At 48.0% G+C, this 15,460-nt stretch overlaps 2 protein-coding genes across 2 annotated transcripts in view; one reads left to right on the forward strand and one right to left on the reverse strand.

The window, feature by feature from the left end:
• LOC126541820 (uncharacterized) overlaps positions 1-9,520 on the forward strand; it is a 74,077-nt gene extending 64,557 nt beyond the window's left edge. Inside the window, exon 8 of the mRNA XM_055076951.1 lies at positions 9,433-9,520. Coding sequence (XP_054932926.1) covers positions 9,433-9,456 — 24 coding nt within the window. The 3' untranslated portion in view covers positions 9,457-9,520. The remainder of the gene's footprint in view (positions 1-9,432) is intronic.
• The window catches only part of LOC126541799 (uncharacterized), a 484,065-nt gene continuing 469,759 nt past the window's right edge, over positions 1,155-15,460 (reverse strand). The window contains exons 10-11 of the mRNA XM_050188735.3: positions 14,834-15,077; positions 1,155-13,828 (exon numbers count right to left, since the gene is read on the reverse strand). Of these exons, the coding sequence (XP_050044692.3) occupies positions 13,287-13,828; positions 14,834-15,077 (786 nt within the window). The 3' untranslated portion in view covers positions 1,155-13,286. The remainder of the gene's footprint in view (positions 13,829-14,833; positions 15,078-15,460) is intronic.

The following is a 15,460-nucleotide window of genomic DNA, read 5'->3' on the forward strand; positions in this document are numbered from 1 at the left end:
GCCGATCCAAGGAATACTTACGCATTAGTAGACAATTCTCAGGATTTATGTATCATTTCCTTCCTTTTTTAATTGGATGTATTTATCCTGTTCGTCTTATTGTTTATGGATGACGGAGGAAACGGAAACAAAGTAAGTTTCTAAGTCATCAAATTTCTGAGTCAAATTTCTGCTATCATCGCAAGAACTATGTATTTCTTGTCGTATTCGTCATCGTAACTGGAGTCTTCTTCTCGTTCGCCTCGTCAAACACCTTCTCGGTATCGATCTGACAACGCAACGTCGCCTTAATTTTAACGTTATTTATTCACGTGTATAGCCACTGGCATTGGAAGCTCACTCAGCTCACGTTCGGACTGTTCCGAATACCCTTCCACCACCACTTCGTCGGAAATGTTCTTTTAGGAGGCTGATAGTGAAATGACCTGATAGTGACATTAAGCTCACGTTTCATGAGTTTTAATCACAGAAATGCAATGCAACAACGCCAGCTCCAATGTTAGATCAACGTTAGATCAGATCTTGTGCAACAGCGTTAGCTCATAATAGAAAACGGCTTTGAAGAGGGGACAGTGCCCAACTTTATACGACCGGCTGCGGTGGCTACGTAGGAATGGCTTTGTGCTGCTGAACACGAGGTCGCAGGCTCGAGTCCCGTTTTCGGGACGTTAAACCCCACTGTATGAGTTAGTCGAACCTTTACACGAAGTTTGCTTTTCGAGGAGACTGAAAAGGCACAATTTGTAACATTCCTGGTGTGGTAGCTTTTTTTTTTTTCTTAGACATTTAGCTTTGCGGTCTGCGAAGGTGCGGCCTGCGTAATGTTCATCATGAACTATAGATGTCGTCCGCGTAGCCACCGAAGGCATTTACAGTGTGAGAGCCCTGCGTCCTGACCTCTGTTAAACGCTGCATTGATCATCACCCCGTATACTTATTCATTTGTTTAATCAGTCTTGTTATTCGCTGTTTCCACCGCAGTTCTGGTGTGCAGTCGCCCCCTAACAAACCTTCCTATATGACCAATGGGGCATTGGTTGCGTGCATGTAGACGTGCAAGAGCGACGATATAGGAAAAAGGCGTTGTCTATGCGACACCGGTGGCACACTTGTGCGCACACACAGTTGCCCGCATTGAAGTAGAGGGCAACAACAGCTTCTACAAAACGCTTTAATAGGAAATCTCACATGAACGAACAAACAAATCAGGTCGGTACATGCTCACTGTGGAATCTTCAACAATGCTCGATCGCACTCCCTATAAACGCCGTCGGTTCGATCAGCACTCGCGCGTAAGGTTCGTGCTTTCGTGAATTGCACCAAATAAGAGCAATACCATGAGAGTATGGTGTGATAAAAAAAAAAGAAAGAAGAAAGAGAGATAGGAAAAAACGACAAAGGCGTGGAGAAACGATCTGCGCAACCGGGAAATCGCCAACATGGACAAACCTTCAACAAGCAGCATATACCTTTATTGCCAACAGCATATGCACATATGTAATGACGTTGAGAAACGAAACATATATAGACACAACGTATGTAACGTAACAGTAACGACACTTGAAAAAAAAAAAGAAAGAATGAGCGCAGTACAACGCTTCACGTTCATTACGCTCGCGCAACTGTGTTCGCTTTATTTTTCATTTTTCGCTTCATATTTCACTATACAAAAATAAGGTACAATTTCAAGCGGTGTAACTTGATTCTCTATGGTTTTTTAGATAAAGGAGCACTGCTTTGTTTCCACGCTGCTAACTCTATGGCTTTCTCTCAATTCCTAGTAGTAGTGTTTTTTTTTTCTTAGCTAAAACTTAGTTACGGGTTTCGTCTTGCATATTGCTATTGATTACTATTTACACTCGGCAGAGCCGCAGCTACGGCTCTCGGAAGTTTTCTTTTTCGTATAGCGCGCGCGCGCACACACACACTAACACGTCTTTTTTTTCCCCCTCTTTCTTTTGCGTGGCCGCGATCACAGTCTCTGAGTCCTGCGGAGGAGAACAGTTCCACCCATTTCGTTTTTTTTTTTCCTATTTTGTGCACAAACCCTGGTCACACACCATTCGCGTGTACATCCGCACCTATGTCGCGGCCTCACGTCTTGTCGGCCGCGCAGAAACAATTTTTTTAAAATTCGCAACAGCGAAAACACCGGCTTCCGTGGTTTTTCAGAAAAGGTGCGCCGCTCTTTGTCGGAGCCCCCTTTTCTGTGCCTCTCGCTCGAATGTATTGCTTTCGGAAGCGCGTGACGTCTGCATGCACGTAGGAACCCACGATTCGTCCCTTTGCATGTTCAGCGTGTTCATCGCACAGAGCATTCGCGTTCGACGTGACCCACACGCCTTCTCGTTTTCTCTCGCTTTATAAGTCTGAAGGAAAGGGACGACAGGGCGCTAAAGGGGGAGTACTTCGCTCTGGAAGAGTCGCCACGTATATAAGAACAATCAGTGGTCGGGAGTGTCTGTATGTTCCAGTTCATCATGTCGCTGTCGGTATATACGTATCGGTCTGTTGCCGCAGGGCTGCGAGCCCCTTGTAAGTGCGGTGTCTGCAGGCTTGTAGGAGGAGGGGAAACTGCGGGAAAGGTTAGGTACCGTTTCTTTTCCGCAACTCGTTAGTGCTAACCCTCGTTATCGGCGCTTTCGGCACCAACCTCCTTGGTCGGGACACGTGTGACGATCCTGGACTGGCAGAGGGCGGCTTTCGCCGTGTACCCGTCTGCGCTGCACTGGCCTCCGAGGTGTTCGCCGTGGCGCAGTGCTTTTGCCGACAATCTTGGAGGCCACGAGGCGCAGCACGATTTGTCTCGCCACATCGCTGCACTTGTCTCTTTCCAGAAGTTTGGGGCTCTACTGCGGCCGAGCCAGTCTTAGCTGACAAAACTTGCTTTCTGGCGAGCACTTAGAGCCCATTTCCTAAGTACGGCTGTTCTCATTGGTCGAAGTCCTGACGGGAAAAGGGAGGGATGGTAATGCTATCATTGTGCCCGATTTCCGTTCGCGACACGTGATGTATCATTTTCCCGAAGCTTAGAAATGTGGTTAACAATGCCGTTAATTTAAGGTTTGTGCTTCATACGAGCTTATAGGATGTAGAAAGAAGCGCTAGGGCGTCGGCTAATCGTATCTGGCTTGGCTGCCCAGCAGCGTTAGGCGCAGAAGCGTAACAAGCCGTGCGCAAACCCGATACGTATCGTTGCCTGATCCTTATGCGCCGCGGACTGATGTTCGAGCGTTTAGCTTGAGCTTGCAAACATGACGCACACCTTCAAACACAGGAATCAGCGAACCGTGCTAGTTTTCGTGAGGCCATCGCAAATGCATATTCTTACGCCATACCAAATTATGCCGTTATTGTACGTTTTCTGTATTATTGTCTTAAAAAGGGGACCATTCGTGATGATTCGTACCTTACGTTTTCGCATGCCCTATAGCAGATTTTTTTTTTGATAGCTGACTTCTTTTTTCTTTCGCATCAACGATATGTGCTTCTCACACGCCGCGCTCTGTCACTCTTACATACGTTCGTAATATACATTTCACATGTATTATTCGCTAATGTTTACTGGTGGTCTAATGTAATCAGTGATGTTGAATATAAAGCTTTGTCAGCCGTCGTGCAGGGAATGACTTACTCTCTGCACTCAAGAATAGAAGAGACGAGGAAAGATAACTGCATTCCTTGTATCTCTCGCCTTTCTCGACCGGCTGGCGCACTTGGTTCGTTGCTAATCCGCAAGGCACCAGCCCGACCAATTCAGCTGAACATCAGTCCGAGATGCAAAAGCTCCAGCGGTACTCTTATGGCTTAGAACCGGTTCGCAACGCTGTCACATGAATACGCACAAAGCGTTTTCTATAGCCAGGCGCTGCGTCGAGAAAACGGCAGAGGCATATATATGGTCTGGGTGTGCGATATGGGAACCGCGCTCATTTGTAAGTATAGTGACAGCGCATCCTCCTGTCTGTCTTCAAAGATACGAGGCCTCTGCGACCTATTCCTCAACTGCCGTGGGCTTCGTGCTTTCTAACTATAGCTAATATTCTTCTGACGCGCCCGCGCTTTTTTGTTCAGCTTTTCTTTTCTCATCAGTTTTTTTTTCTTTTGCGCCGTGACGTGACGTCACGTGAGGATGGTGATGAGGCGCGCGATGATGTGACTAATTTTTTTTTTTCTTCTAATGGTGATTTTTGATGCTGTTTGAGTGCGTTTGCCTGCTACTACAATTGCAGAGTTGATTGCGAAGACGTGCGCCTGGCGTTCATGTGTCAGACTGCGGTGTGCACCAGCTTGCGTGCGCTAGAGGGAGCCGCATTGTGGTGTCCTACGACCTGCCTTCTGTTGTGGTACTAGGTACAGGTCACGTGACGGTGGCGGCGTGTCCTTTGCTGAGGCCACGGCGAAGCGCGGAAGCCCAACTTCAGTGGTTTATAAGAAGTTTCTCTATAGCTTCGAGGCGGGGCCCTAATCACAAATGGCGATTACTTTCACGGGACGTCACGGATACCACACGAAGAACTCCAACAATCGTACCTTCATCAGCTAGTGCTGCTGGAAACAGCTGCATAAGATAAAGTGCTCATCTCTCTGCTGTGGGAGTGGTTATCTAACATGTTTAGTCTACGAGCTCTATACAGGCTGGTCACCGCGTGACAAAAGCTGCACGGTAGGTTGCGTGGTAACACACTCGGTGGTTCGAAAAAAAAAAGGCCAAATTTTAATAAACAGCTAAAGCTTCCTCTCAGGTTTATCTTCCCAGTAGTCTCATTTTCTTTAGAGAACACGAGGTTGCAAAGGCTGCTAAGGAGCGCTCTTCTTTTCTACAAAAAATTATTTATGCTCTTTAAATGCTTCGTAAACTGCACTACACGTACTCGCGGAGGCAGCGCTGGCCACACTCAGCGCGGTTCGTGTACCGTAGACAAATGCTATACACATATACCGTCCTTGGTTATTATCGCCTACGGTGTTGTGGATGACGGGTTTACTTTTCCCGACGCTCTTATAAATGCCCGATACGAGTCTCGTCATTGGTCCGCGGTCGCCGCAATGCGTTTCCCCGTTGCCAGCGCACGCAATGTATATAACGCGATGTGTTCGACATGCTGTGTCGTGCGGCGATGTGCTCGATGTGCTATGTACAGTACAAGACAGCAGAAGTTTGACTGTTTCCTCACTTGTTCTCTTTCATTTTTTTTTTACGTTCTCGAGGAGTGGCGTGCTAAGCGTATGCCGCAGAAATGAGAACGCCACTCGTTAACGAGCCTATTCGTTACATGCAATACATATACTATAGCTTACATATAATACGCGTTCGACGCTACGTTGGCTGACTAGACGTTACACAATGACTCGCTCTCGGAACTCGCGGTGTACTGAGATGTGCTCGTGTGTGCGGCTACGCGCAGTGCGTCATTGTTTGTCCCTCGACTTTTTTTTTTTTTTTCTAAGCAAGAGCTTCGCATCTTCCGCTCGCGCATCTGTCTGAATCGCCGATCGAAGCTCGCTCTTATTGGTCCATGCTAAGGCGTACGAAAAAAAAAAAAAAAAGAAAACCGAATAGACGCCGCTCAACAGACATTTTACTTTCATCACAGGAAGCTGTTGCGAAGGCAGTGACAGTGACCCGTATGACCGGCCGTACGTGTGCATTGCTCGAGACCCAATTACCTAAAAGGCTGAACATGAGTGTGCTGGGGAAGGAGGTTAAAAATAATAAATAAATAAACGAGTTTTTGACCGCGGCCAAACGTGTGTGTCCGTGTGTGGACTGCTTGCTAAAATTAAAACGCGACGAAAACAAATCAGCACTGTCTGCGTCGGTTTCCACAACCACCGACGGAGCGATTCGAACGGTTCATTTTTGCTTTACAATAAGTTGCTGTGGCCATGTTACGCGGTTGATTTGTTGACGTGTCGGTGACATATCAGACAATAAGGTATACCCTGGCACCGCGGCGATCGGGTTTCATTCTCTCTTTTTCAAAAGTGATCTTTTTTTATTCTTTATTACTGGACACCGATTGATATCCAAACACACTCGCCGGTATTGTTTGTCCAGATTGTCGTGAAGTACTAACGTCATCGAAGAAAAACACGCGACCGCCTTTTTTTTTTTTGATTTCATGTGACGTCGTGTTTCTGCGTTTGGTGTTTCCGCAATTAGGTGGTAAAGAACTGGACGCGCCTGCGATTTTGAATGAAACGTAAGTTGCGTTTCAGTTAAATACAACAATAAAGATAAAAAGATCGGTGAAGGTGGAAGCCGGATATAGAAGTCCACTAGAAGAAAAACAAAGCAAAGTGACTCGTAGATCGAATAGAATCGATTCGGAAATGGGAAAAATAAGTAAGCCGGATGTCGAAAAACGCGGGTTGCCTTACCCTGTTTCGAAACGATTTGAGCCTTTTGCCTTGATTCGGTTTTGCACGTTTTGTTTGCTACTAGCAGTATGATTTTGTTGTGACAGCGCCTGACTAGATAGTCCTTTCTTTTATGTCAAAAAAAATTCCACACTTACGAATTTAACGAGATTTACTGAAAAGCAAAACCGAGCTTGGATGTATGCAGCTTTTGGCTTCAGATAACACGTCTTTTGCGTTCTAGACGCTTCTTAAAGGGATTGTATCGGCAATCAATAGAAATTATATAAATATTTATACGCAGTGTATAAGAACCGGCTATAGAAAATCGGCATTACGTGGGCAATTAAGGACACATAGTCTCAAAGTCTACATATTCTACGTAGACAGTACATTGTGCGGCAATGAGATTATACGCTGCTTTTGAGCAGTCCTTAGGCCAATGGCTGCGCATTAAATCAACTGTTATCTACACAATGTCCACAGAATATGCATATAGGCGAAAGAAAAAGAATACTACATAGGGAACGAAATTATTCTTTTACGTGCGCGCACGCACCGTCTATGGCTGTCTATTAGATAGACATATGCATATACAATTCTATAGACACTTCACGTGTGATCTCAAAGATTGATCTTATAGACAATATGTAGTTCGTAGGCTGTGTATGTATATCTTGTTTATGCACAACCTGACTGCAGGGCAAATAATCGGCACCATATAGAGGAAAAAAGAAAGGGAATATCGCTAACGTCGTCGGCTATTGAACGTTGATGCCCAGTGGTGCGCTCACCGGCGAGGCCAAGTGGTGAGGACGACGAAGCGTAGCGCACAGTCATTCGAGCCACTGTCACTCCGCGTTCAACGACACTTTCAAGATTGGATATTCATCGCGACTCTGTGTACACTCGCGCGCGAATACGATACTGCGGCGTGGTTATATAACGCCGAAGCACGTTCGCTTCGACCCTGCTTATGACGTCAGCGAGAGAGAAAAAAAAAAAAGAAAAGCGATGAAATAACAAACACCAGCGCGGCGGAAGAAGCAACAGTGCGCGCCGCAGAGTCGAGGGTTGGGAAAGTGATATAGGGTTCGGGTCGACCGCACATAACGACAACAGCGCCTGGATTGGGAAGGTTCTTTTTTTTTTTTTTCACAAGACCAACGCTGCGTGTGTGAGGGTGTGCGTGCGTGTGTGCATAATATATAGCAATACGGTAATAATAATAGCGCGCACAATTTGCAAACAGTGTTCAACTAACGCGGGAAACAGGCGGGCCTGCACAACAGTGGCGCACCGACAACAGATACGAGTGTGATTGGCTGGCCTATATGTATATAATAATATATATGTATGCGTCTGTATATGCGATTATGTACACCTATGTACAGCGACGAGATATCCACCCGCGTGCACGTGTGCATCGAACGTTACAATAAAAAATTAATAAGCCTCAGCGCGGCGGGGACAACTGGGCGCCTCTTGGCAAGCACGCGTTACACGAGCGAGGCGCCCGCTCTCGTACAAGGTTTCACTGCACCCGGAAGATTCCGTGTAAGTATTCGACGTCCGGTGTTGGTTACCGTGCGTCCGCGCTCCACGACCTACTGCGCGTAGGACACCTCCTTGTACTCTTAAAAGATGTCGGTATTGCTTTCGTACGTGAATTGCTCTCGCTTTGCGTGCGCGCGAGTGTTCAGTTTGCCTTTGATGCCCTCGTAAAAATGAATTTAGGCAGTCTGTACCAGCGTGCTCGTAGAACTGCTTCGTCTCGTTGTAGACATGTCCTTTTGACTGAATAAAAAGCTTGTAGACCGCCTGGCCAGAAGTCATTAACGCGTCTATTTTGCAGCGTCAGTTAGAAGTACAGAGAGATTTCCAAGGAGGTTGTTAGCAATGAGCCTAAAGGAAATTAGCCAACAAAGTTTAAGGCGACGAGTCTGTAGATTGCCTATAGACGTTCTATAAATATCGTGTAAAAACAACATCCGTAGACTTTGCGTAGACTGTCTAAATGCATTTTTGTGAGGGCACAGTGTGCACTCCCCCCCTCCCCCACCCCGCTTATTTTTTTTCTCCCTGTATGTCTTGCTTTGCCTTCGGCATCAAATCACTGCGGGAAAGCAAGGAAGATACATTGGAGGTCAGAGGAGCACGTTCCGTACAAAGCGCGCGCGTAGCCCTTATTAGAAAGCCTTCTTTTTTTTTTTTTGCAATGTATAAAGTCTCATCATAGAGCGTTACGACGACTTGTGGCTGCTTAAGAAGCTCACTGACAAAGCGCTGTAGTGGTGGAAATTGGTTATATTTAATAATGTCGCTCCAAGCACATTTATAGTGCGAAGCTAAGTTGCGCCCGAAGAATACTTTGTAATATGTTGAAGCAAAAATTAAAGAAAAACGCTTGCGATAGGTAACATCCTTTTCTCTTCGTCTTTAGTTGCTTCTTCTCCTTATTTTTTTGTTCTTGTGCACTGAGCAGTGATACGAATTACCATAACATTGGGGTTCTTGATACTCAGACAATTTCGCATTCGTCGCTTTCTTTCTTGTAAATATCAAGAAGAGGTCACACATTCTATAGTTGCTTCAGATATCGGGATGTATATAGGAAGTTGCAGTTAAAAGCTCGTCATATCCACTGACGATTCGCGATAACTTATCCTGCAAACCGTCGATCGGCGCCGTTTGCTGGGAGATAGAAACAAATAATAATAATAAAAGAACAACAACTTTGCGTTGATGAGTGATTGTCGCGAACACTTACTCCTTGCCACACACCGAACGTTCGTGATTATTCCTCAGCCTGTCGCGTCTTATTCGTTAAAAAGAAGAAGAAGAGCGCCTTACAATGTTACGCGATGTCAAGCGGGCAATTACCGACCGCCTCGCTATGCAAGTGAATTAACAGCAACGTGGAGTAATAATCCTTCGATACCTATCTACGACTTCGCCACAGCTCGGCATAAATGGCAACGCAAAACTATAAATAACGAATGCACTTAATTTTAGATGAATACTACTGCTGCGTGCGAGTGAATCTCTCTCTGTCTTTTTTTTTTCCAGAGTGAAGACCGTCATCCATCGTAGCAGTCGCTGATCCCTGAGGCTGTTTCGGTGAGAGCGGCTGACGCTGAACTAAGGCTTAAGCCAAGTCTCCGAGTGACGTCGAATGGATAATGTATTAGAATAAAAAGCAAAGTATCCACGCAGAAAAGAGAAAAAGAAAGAAATTGGTTACTTCTCGCTTGCTTTGTAGGTTGCGATTTTTTTTCTTTCTTTATATGGTAGCAGCTTTATGAAATTTACGTGTCACCGTCGGCGCCCGCGTTCCGATAAAACTGAGAGCGGAAATTCGCCGCTCGCCGATGTGTGTTTCGTTATAAGCGCACGGTTTCACCCTGTAGCTACACGCGATCGTGTCGGCAAAAATACAGACCCCAAGTTTTGCTCCATTGCGTTGCGTTTGTACACGCGTCAACTGCGTTTCTTCTAGCACCCGTGCCCTGACCCTGCCCCGCGTGTGCTTGTTTTGCAGCGAGCAGGCAAGCAAGTGTGACAGCAATGTGCGACGATGTGTGATGGACGACTCAGATGGTGGGATTCATACTGCTCTTTCGGCGGCGGCAGCATGGGGGGAGTCGCCAAGGAAACGAGCTACACAGGGGCTGGGAACATCATGCTCCTAGTCAAAGAGTTGCATGCAGTTTACGATGTTCTCAATGACGATTCACGGAGAAGGTTGTCGGGAAATGGGGGGTGGGTTCGAGTGTGATGGTGAGTTTATGTTTGACGCGGAAATTCGGACGATGAACGCTTTTCCGGGTATTTCTTTTCGTTTATATTTTTTTCTTCTTCTTCTTTGGAGCAGCGCGCGTGGGTACTTTACGCTGCCAACAACAAGGAGGGCCATGGACACATAATTCTCGGTTGGATCCGGAAAGTTCTTGTTTTGCTGCGTCCGCAGAGGCGCGTGATTTACACCATGTACGAGCCCGCGGGAACGAGTTTACGCAGAGCTTGCCTGCGCAGTGACCGTGTTACAGTACAGCCGACAACAGGGCCCTGCGGACGCCGCTGTGAGCGCTCGTAAAGTTTTCGTTTTCCGCACGCGTTTGTGAACACGTCGTTTAGTTTGTGCGGTGGGCGTCATCGCGAGGGCCTGCGTAACGAGTTTCGGCTGGCTTTCACGAGAGAGCGAGCTGCATGCTTCGAACGCAACAGCAGTCGTCGATCGTGTCTCGGTAAGGACAGAATGCCGACTGCGACGTTATCTCTCTCTCTCTCTCTCTCCTTGTTCTTGCATTTTTGTTTTGTCCGAGCGCGCCTCTGCGGTTTCGGACAAGCGTCATCGTCCAACTTTCACTTCACCAGCAACGTGGCTTGTTTCCAACCACCGACTCATACCGAGCTCAACGAAAATGAGAACATTTGTCGAGTATACACCATTACTGGCAGTTTATGTTGCTTCGAATCTAAACATAGTTTACGTGTGTTCTTTTTTTCCCTTCTTAGTACATGTGTATAGATTTCCTAGATTACTACACCAGCCCACAAGTCTGGGCTGGTAGACTGACCACCAGCCCTCAAGCCCACGCGTATTTACTGTGTAGCTTCTCATTGCTATGTTTTTAGTCTCTGGGAGCGAAATCAGGTAATATATGTCGATGGTTTCTATGCAACGCACGAGCAATGTAATCAAACAATCCGCTGGGCCTTATAGGGGTGCGTCTATCATGGTGAACATTAGGTATATTCACGCACTGCAGTTACGACCAGTCAAAACGACGAAACCTTTCAGGCACACAGCTACATTTTACAGATATGGCCTCTCAGTGATCGTTATGAGGGCCATGACCAGCGTTGCTGATGCGTACATTAACTGGTTTTGTTAACGCCTGCAATACATCTAGAATATGCAGCACGGTTCGCTTCTGCCTTCTTTTCTGTCTTTCCGGGCCCAGTAACATTGCGAAGGGGATAACGGTTGAACAATCATCAACGTAGAGACCTGGAATTCTCCGGCAAAGTTAAGAGAACGTAGCCAAGACACGCTATTAGGCGACATAGACCACCAGATACGCTATACGCCGCCGGACGACTCATACTCCGGCTGATGTTCATACGGGAATACAATGCGCTTCGAAGACACCAAAACTAGGTTGGCATGAAGCGTTTTTTTAATACTTTGGGTCTATACAATTTGAGAATTTCGCTCTGTGCGCCGATTTCGCGTGTTGACTTCGTTCGCTTCCTCCACTGGAAATAAATCTGGGGGCTGACGTGGTTGTCTCGGAAACACACAACATCCATAGAACAGCAAGAACAACTTATCGCGCATCGCGGTTTCTTGTGTTTTCAACGGTTAAGGGTTTTCTTGGCCTCTCAAAAAGGACTCCGCGAGCCAAGCCTCGCGAACGCGTGTCTTTTGTTTTCTCAGGAGTAACTTATGGGAATCATGCTTCGACGAGGGGAAAAAAAAAACCAGAACAAACAAATCGTTTCGGTCGACCTCGGTTGGGCATCGGGAGGGGACGGCTTGAGATCGTCCTGCAGTCAACTTTAGGAAGGGAACATGACATTGTGCATACGAAACAGACATACAACGAAGTGGTATCATGTGACGTGTCTCGGCAATGTGAGCAAGGTGTCGTGTGACTTTTTTTTTCTTCTTTCTTCGAGTCGTGCGTGGAGCGATATGTGTGTAGATGGTGTGTGTCTGTCTGTGTTAATCCCTGTGACGGCTCGCCCCGTTTCTTCTAAGGCCACTTTGCTCCCAGATGCGCTGACGCTGGTCCCGCATACAGTGCCCGCGCGGCCACGCGAACGCCTGCGTCGTGCGACCGAGGGACGTCGCAGATCTTTGCGAGGGACGCGCGCGTGGACACTTGCGCAGACTGTCACAGACTGAACAGCGGACAGTCAACACGAGTTCGCATGAGGTGTTCCTTAATTTTGGCCCACTTCAATAATTTTCAGCATGGTTAACCTGTAGTGGCTGATAGAACAAGCGTTCAACGGTGTCCCAATGAACGGTGTGGTTCGCCTACTTTTTCTTCTATTTCTTTTGCGGAAGATATTTATTTCTGAGTCGGAACAATAGCGCGTTTCAGTCCCTCGGATGCACCGCGAGTGTTCGCGGACCGCGCGAGTTATTTCGCCGGACGAGGAAGCTGCCGGAAGATGTAGTGTAGCGAGCATCTAATTACGCACATTAATTTTAAGCACAGATTTTGCCGAGGTTGTCTAAGCGCCGTGAGCAAGTGTAAACCGCGGTCGAATGACCAGGTTTTTCTTCTCTCTTTTTTGTTGTATTTATGATAGAACGTTTTCTTTTATCCCTTGACTAATTTGGACACTCGCGCTTACGCCGAACCGCTTGAAATAGTTTTGAAAATAGTTTGCTTTCGAATCGAAACCTTGCGACAGGGCAATAGAGGTTGCGTGCTCAGAGATGCTGCTGTCGAGAAGACAGCCAATTCAAGGAAACACAAGCGAGAAGGCTGTCGCCGCGGTACAGCTACTTCACTGGCGCACGGTGTTACTGCGCAGTCTGCGAGCTCGCGTATCGCAGAATCTCATCGTAGAACCCCGTGGCCCTCCCAACCTACGTCACCGGCGGTCAGCGGCCCGATTTGACTCGCACCGTATTGGCCTTGTCTGATAGGCTTTGATTCGTCCGCCGGAGCAACCGCTAACCAATCTTTTGCTTCCTTTTCATTCAGAGTTCGCCATATCGTATTACCTTAATCGCTGTGCGGCGCCAAATGGACGCTTAGATTGTCGTATTAATATCGCCCGCGTTTAATTCTGCACGAAGCTTATAGCTGGGCTGCAGTGTTGTGACTACACCTGCCTCGCGGCCGGTTCAGCAGCTTCCTCGGCCGGCGTCGTCCGAGGTTCCGTGCGACGGCGGCCCTCTAGTCTTCCTGCAGGTTCCCCTGCGAACCCATGCCGGTCAGGCTCTCGTAGAAGGTGCCCGATCGCGGCAGGGCCGTCTGGGCCGCCGCGCCGCTGGCCATGTCGAACATGCGGTGGAAGCAGCTTTCGGACTTGGGCCGCGGTATCGTGGTGCCCCCTCCGCTGCGGTGGACCCCCAGGAGGTTGCTGTACTTCCTCCGGTTGCCGCCCTGCGCGCGGCCGCCCCCCTTGGCGTCGCCGCTGTCGCCGCCGTCCACGTCTTCGTCCTCCTCCTCGTCGTCGTTGTGGGCTGCCTGGGCGGATCGGAGCAGGGCGGTGACTGTGCTGAGGTCGACGCGTAGGTCTTCACGCTGGCACACGATGTCCGGGTTCTTGCCGATCTTGTTGAGCCGCTCGGCGGCGATGGACTCCATGGTCCGCCGCATCACAGGGTACACGTCCAGCACGGCGTTGAAGTGTTCCACGGACAGGGAGAAGAGGTTGCAGTAGGTCTCGGCCCGAACGCTGGCCACGCGCCGGGCGTTGGTCAGCAGGCAAATCTCTGCGAGCACGCGCCACACACGCGCTGGTGAGGGAGCTATCGCGGAGTGGCGCCGAGTTTCGAGAATCGTCTGCTGCGTACACGTCTGGAGGCGTATCTTCCTCCCAGAAGCTGACCGAACCCACTGCTCCTTCGCTTCGCTGATCCGAGAAACGCCGGCGTGCTCAATGTGACATGGTTTACGGCGAAGCGTCCGTTAATAGCAACCCTCTCTGCCTGCTTGACAGCTGCCCCGATACCCTATACTATAGCTTTTCTTGATCTTGTAAATGACACAGTCCAAGATTACGATTGTTCGATCAGTACTTGCCATACTTTTATAGCTTCGTCTGGGCATGCCTGGCGTATACGTACACTAGAGCTGACATTAGATTTAGTTTCAGAAACTGATCGTGTCTAAGAGCTCTTTCGCATTTTCTGTCCGCGTCTTCCTACGCCCTGTTAGGTTTCAGCGGTTGCATCAGTTTCCTAACTGTAATGTTGCCAGTACCTTCGTGCCTGTTCTATTCTGGTGAAGCGCGAGTAGGTCTAGTCGCGCGCGGAAGTGGTACACTTCCACATATTTTGGCGCTTTGGCACATGCATTATATCATCAGCTGCACTTACATAGAGTCATGTGAATCGCGTAGTCATTACAAATTTCTATACTAACGGTAGCTCATTGTGGTAGGTACGTGAAAACTGTCTCGTTATCCCCTCTGGGAAGCATATACTATAAGTTCTTCCGCGTCTGTCCTTCAAGTTCTCTTATTTCGGAATATTTTTAACAAGCAAAACTGTAATCTGTCACGTCGTCAACTGATGGCGGTTCATTCAAATGTTCAAACTTCGTTCCGCGTTAACCGCACGTTCTTGCTGTGGGGGGACACGAACGGCGCCAGGCAGATTCGTCCACTTGCACGAGGTGATATGCATACCGGCGCTCAAGCATGGCAGCGATATACAGTAATGATATTTCTTTTACGGAACGAGCACTCTAGGAAGTGGAGTAAGTGTACGGCTCACCTCCAAAGTACGACCCGTCGGAGAGGCTGGTGGCCACCTCTCCATTGCTCATCACAATGTCCACGATGCCTTCCTGGATGAAGTACATCTTGGTCCCGAGTGTCCCCTCCTTGATGATGATATCGCCTGGCTGGAAGACCTCGTACTTGAGTTTGGTCACGACGTCGTTGACGAAGTTTGGGTCCGCGTTGGCAAAGAACGGCACCGACGCCACGAGCGACCGGCAGTTGTAATTGATTACGTCCTGCAAAATGACATGAGTCTGTACAGATCTCGGCTCTCTATGCAAACAACGAAGCTGTGTCTTGGCTCGTTGGCAAACGTTGGTCCTGGCCTTAATGCTAGCTTCTTGTGATGCGAATGTTTTCAACGTGCACTAATCTTTAACGGATGCCGTGACCGACAAATATGGCGTAAGCGAATGCTACAGACTTTGGAGTAAGACTTATTCTTAGCTGAATGACAACGTGACGAAGTATTTTTAGCAGAAGCTTTTGAAGCCTTAACGTCCAGATGCTGATTGCGTACAAGGTAATGCATATGCTCCAACTACAAGATGTTACAGCGAGGTCCTCGTCCTTGCTTGCGATTACTGGTCAAGGCAGGCATCTTTTTTTTTTCTGTCAC

Source organism: Dermacentor andersoni, chromosome 2 (genome assembly GCF_023375885.2).
Source record: "Dermacentor andersoni chromosome 2, qqDerAnde1_hic_scaffold, whole genome shotgun sequence".
In the NCBI taxonomy this organism is placed as follows: Eukaryota; Metazoa; Arthropoda; class Arachnida; order Ixodida; family Ixodidae; genus Dermacentor; species Dermacentor andersoni.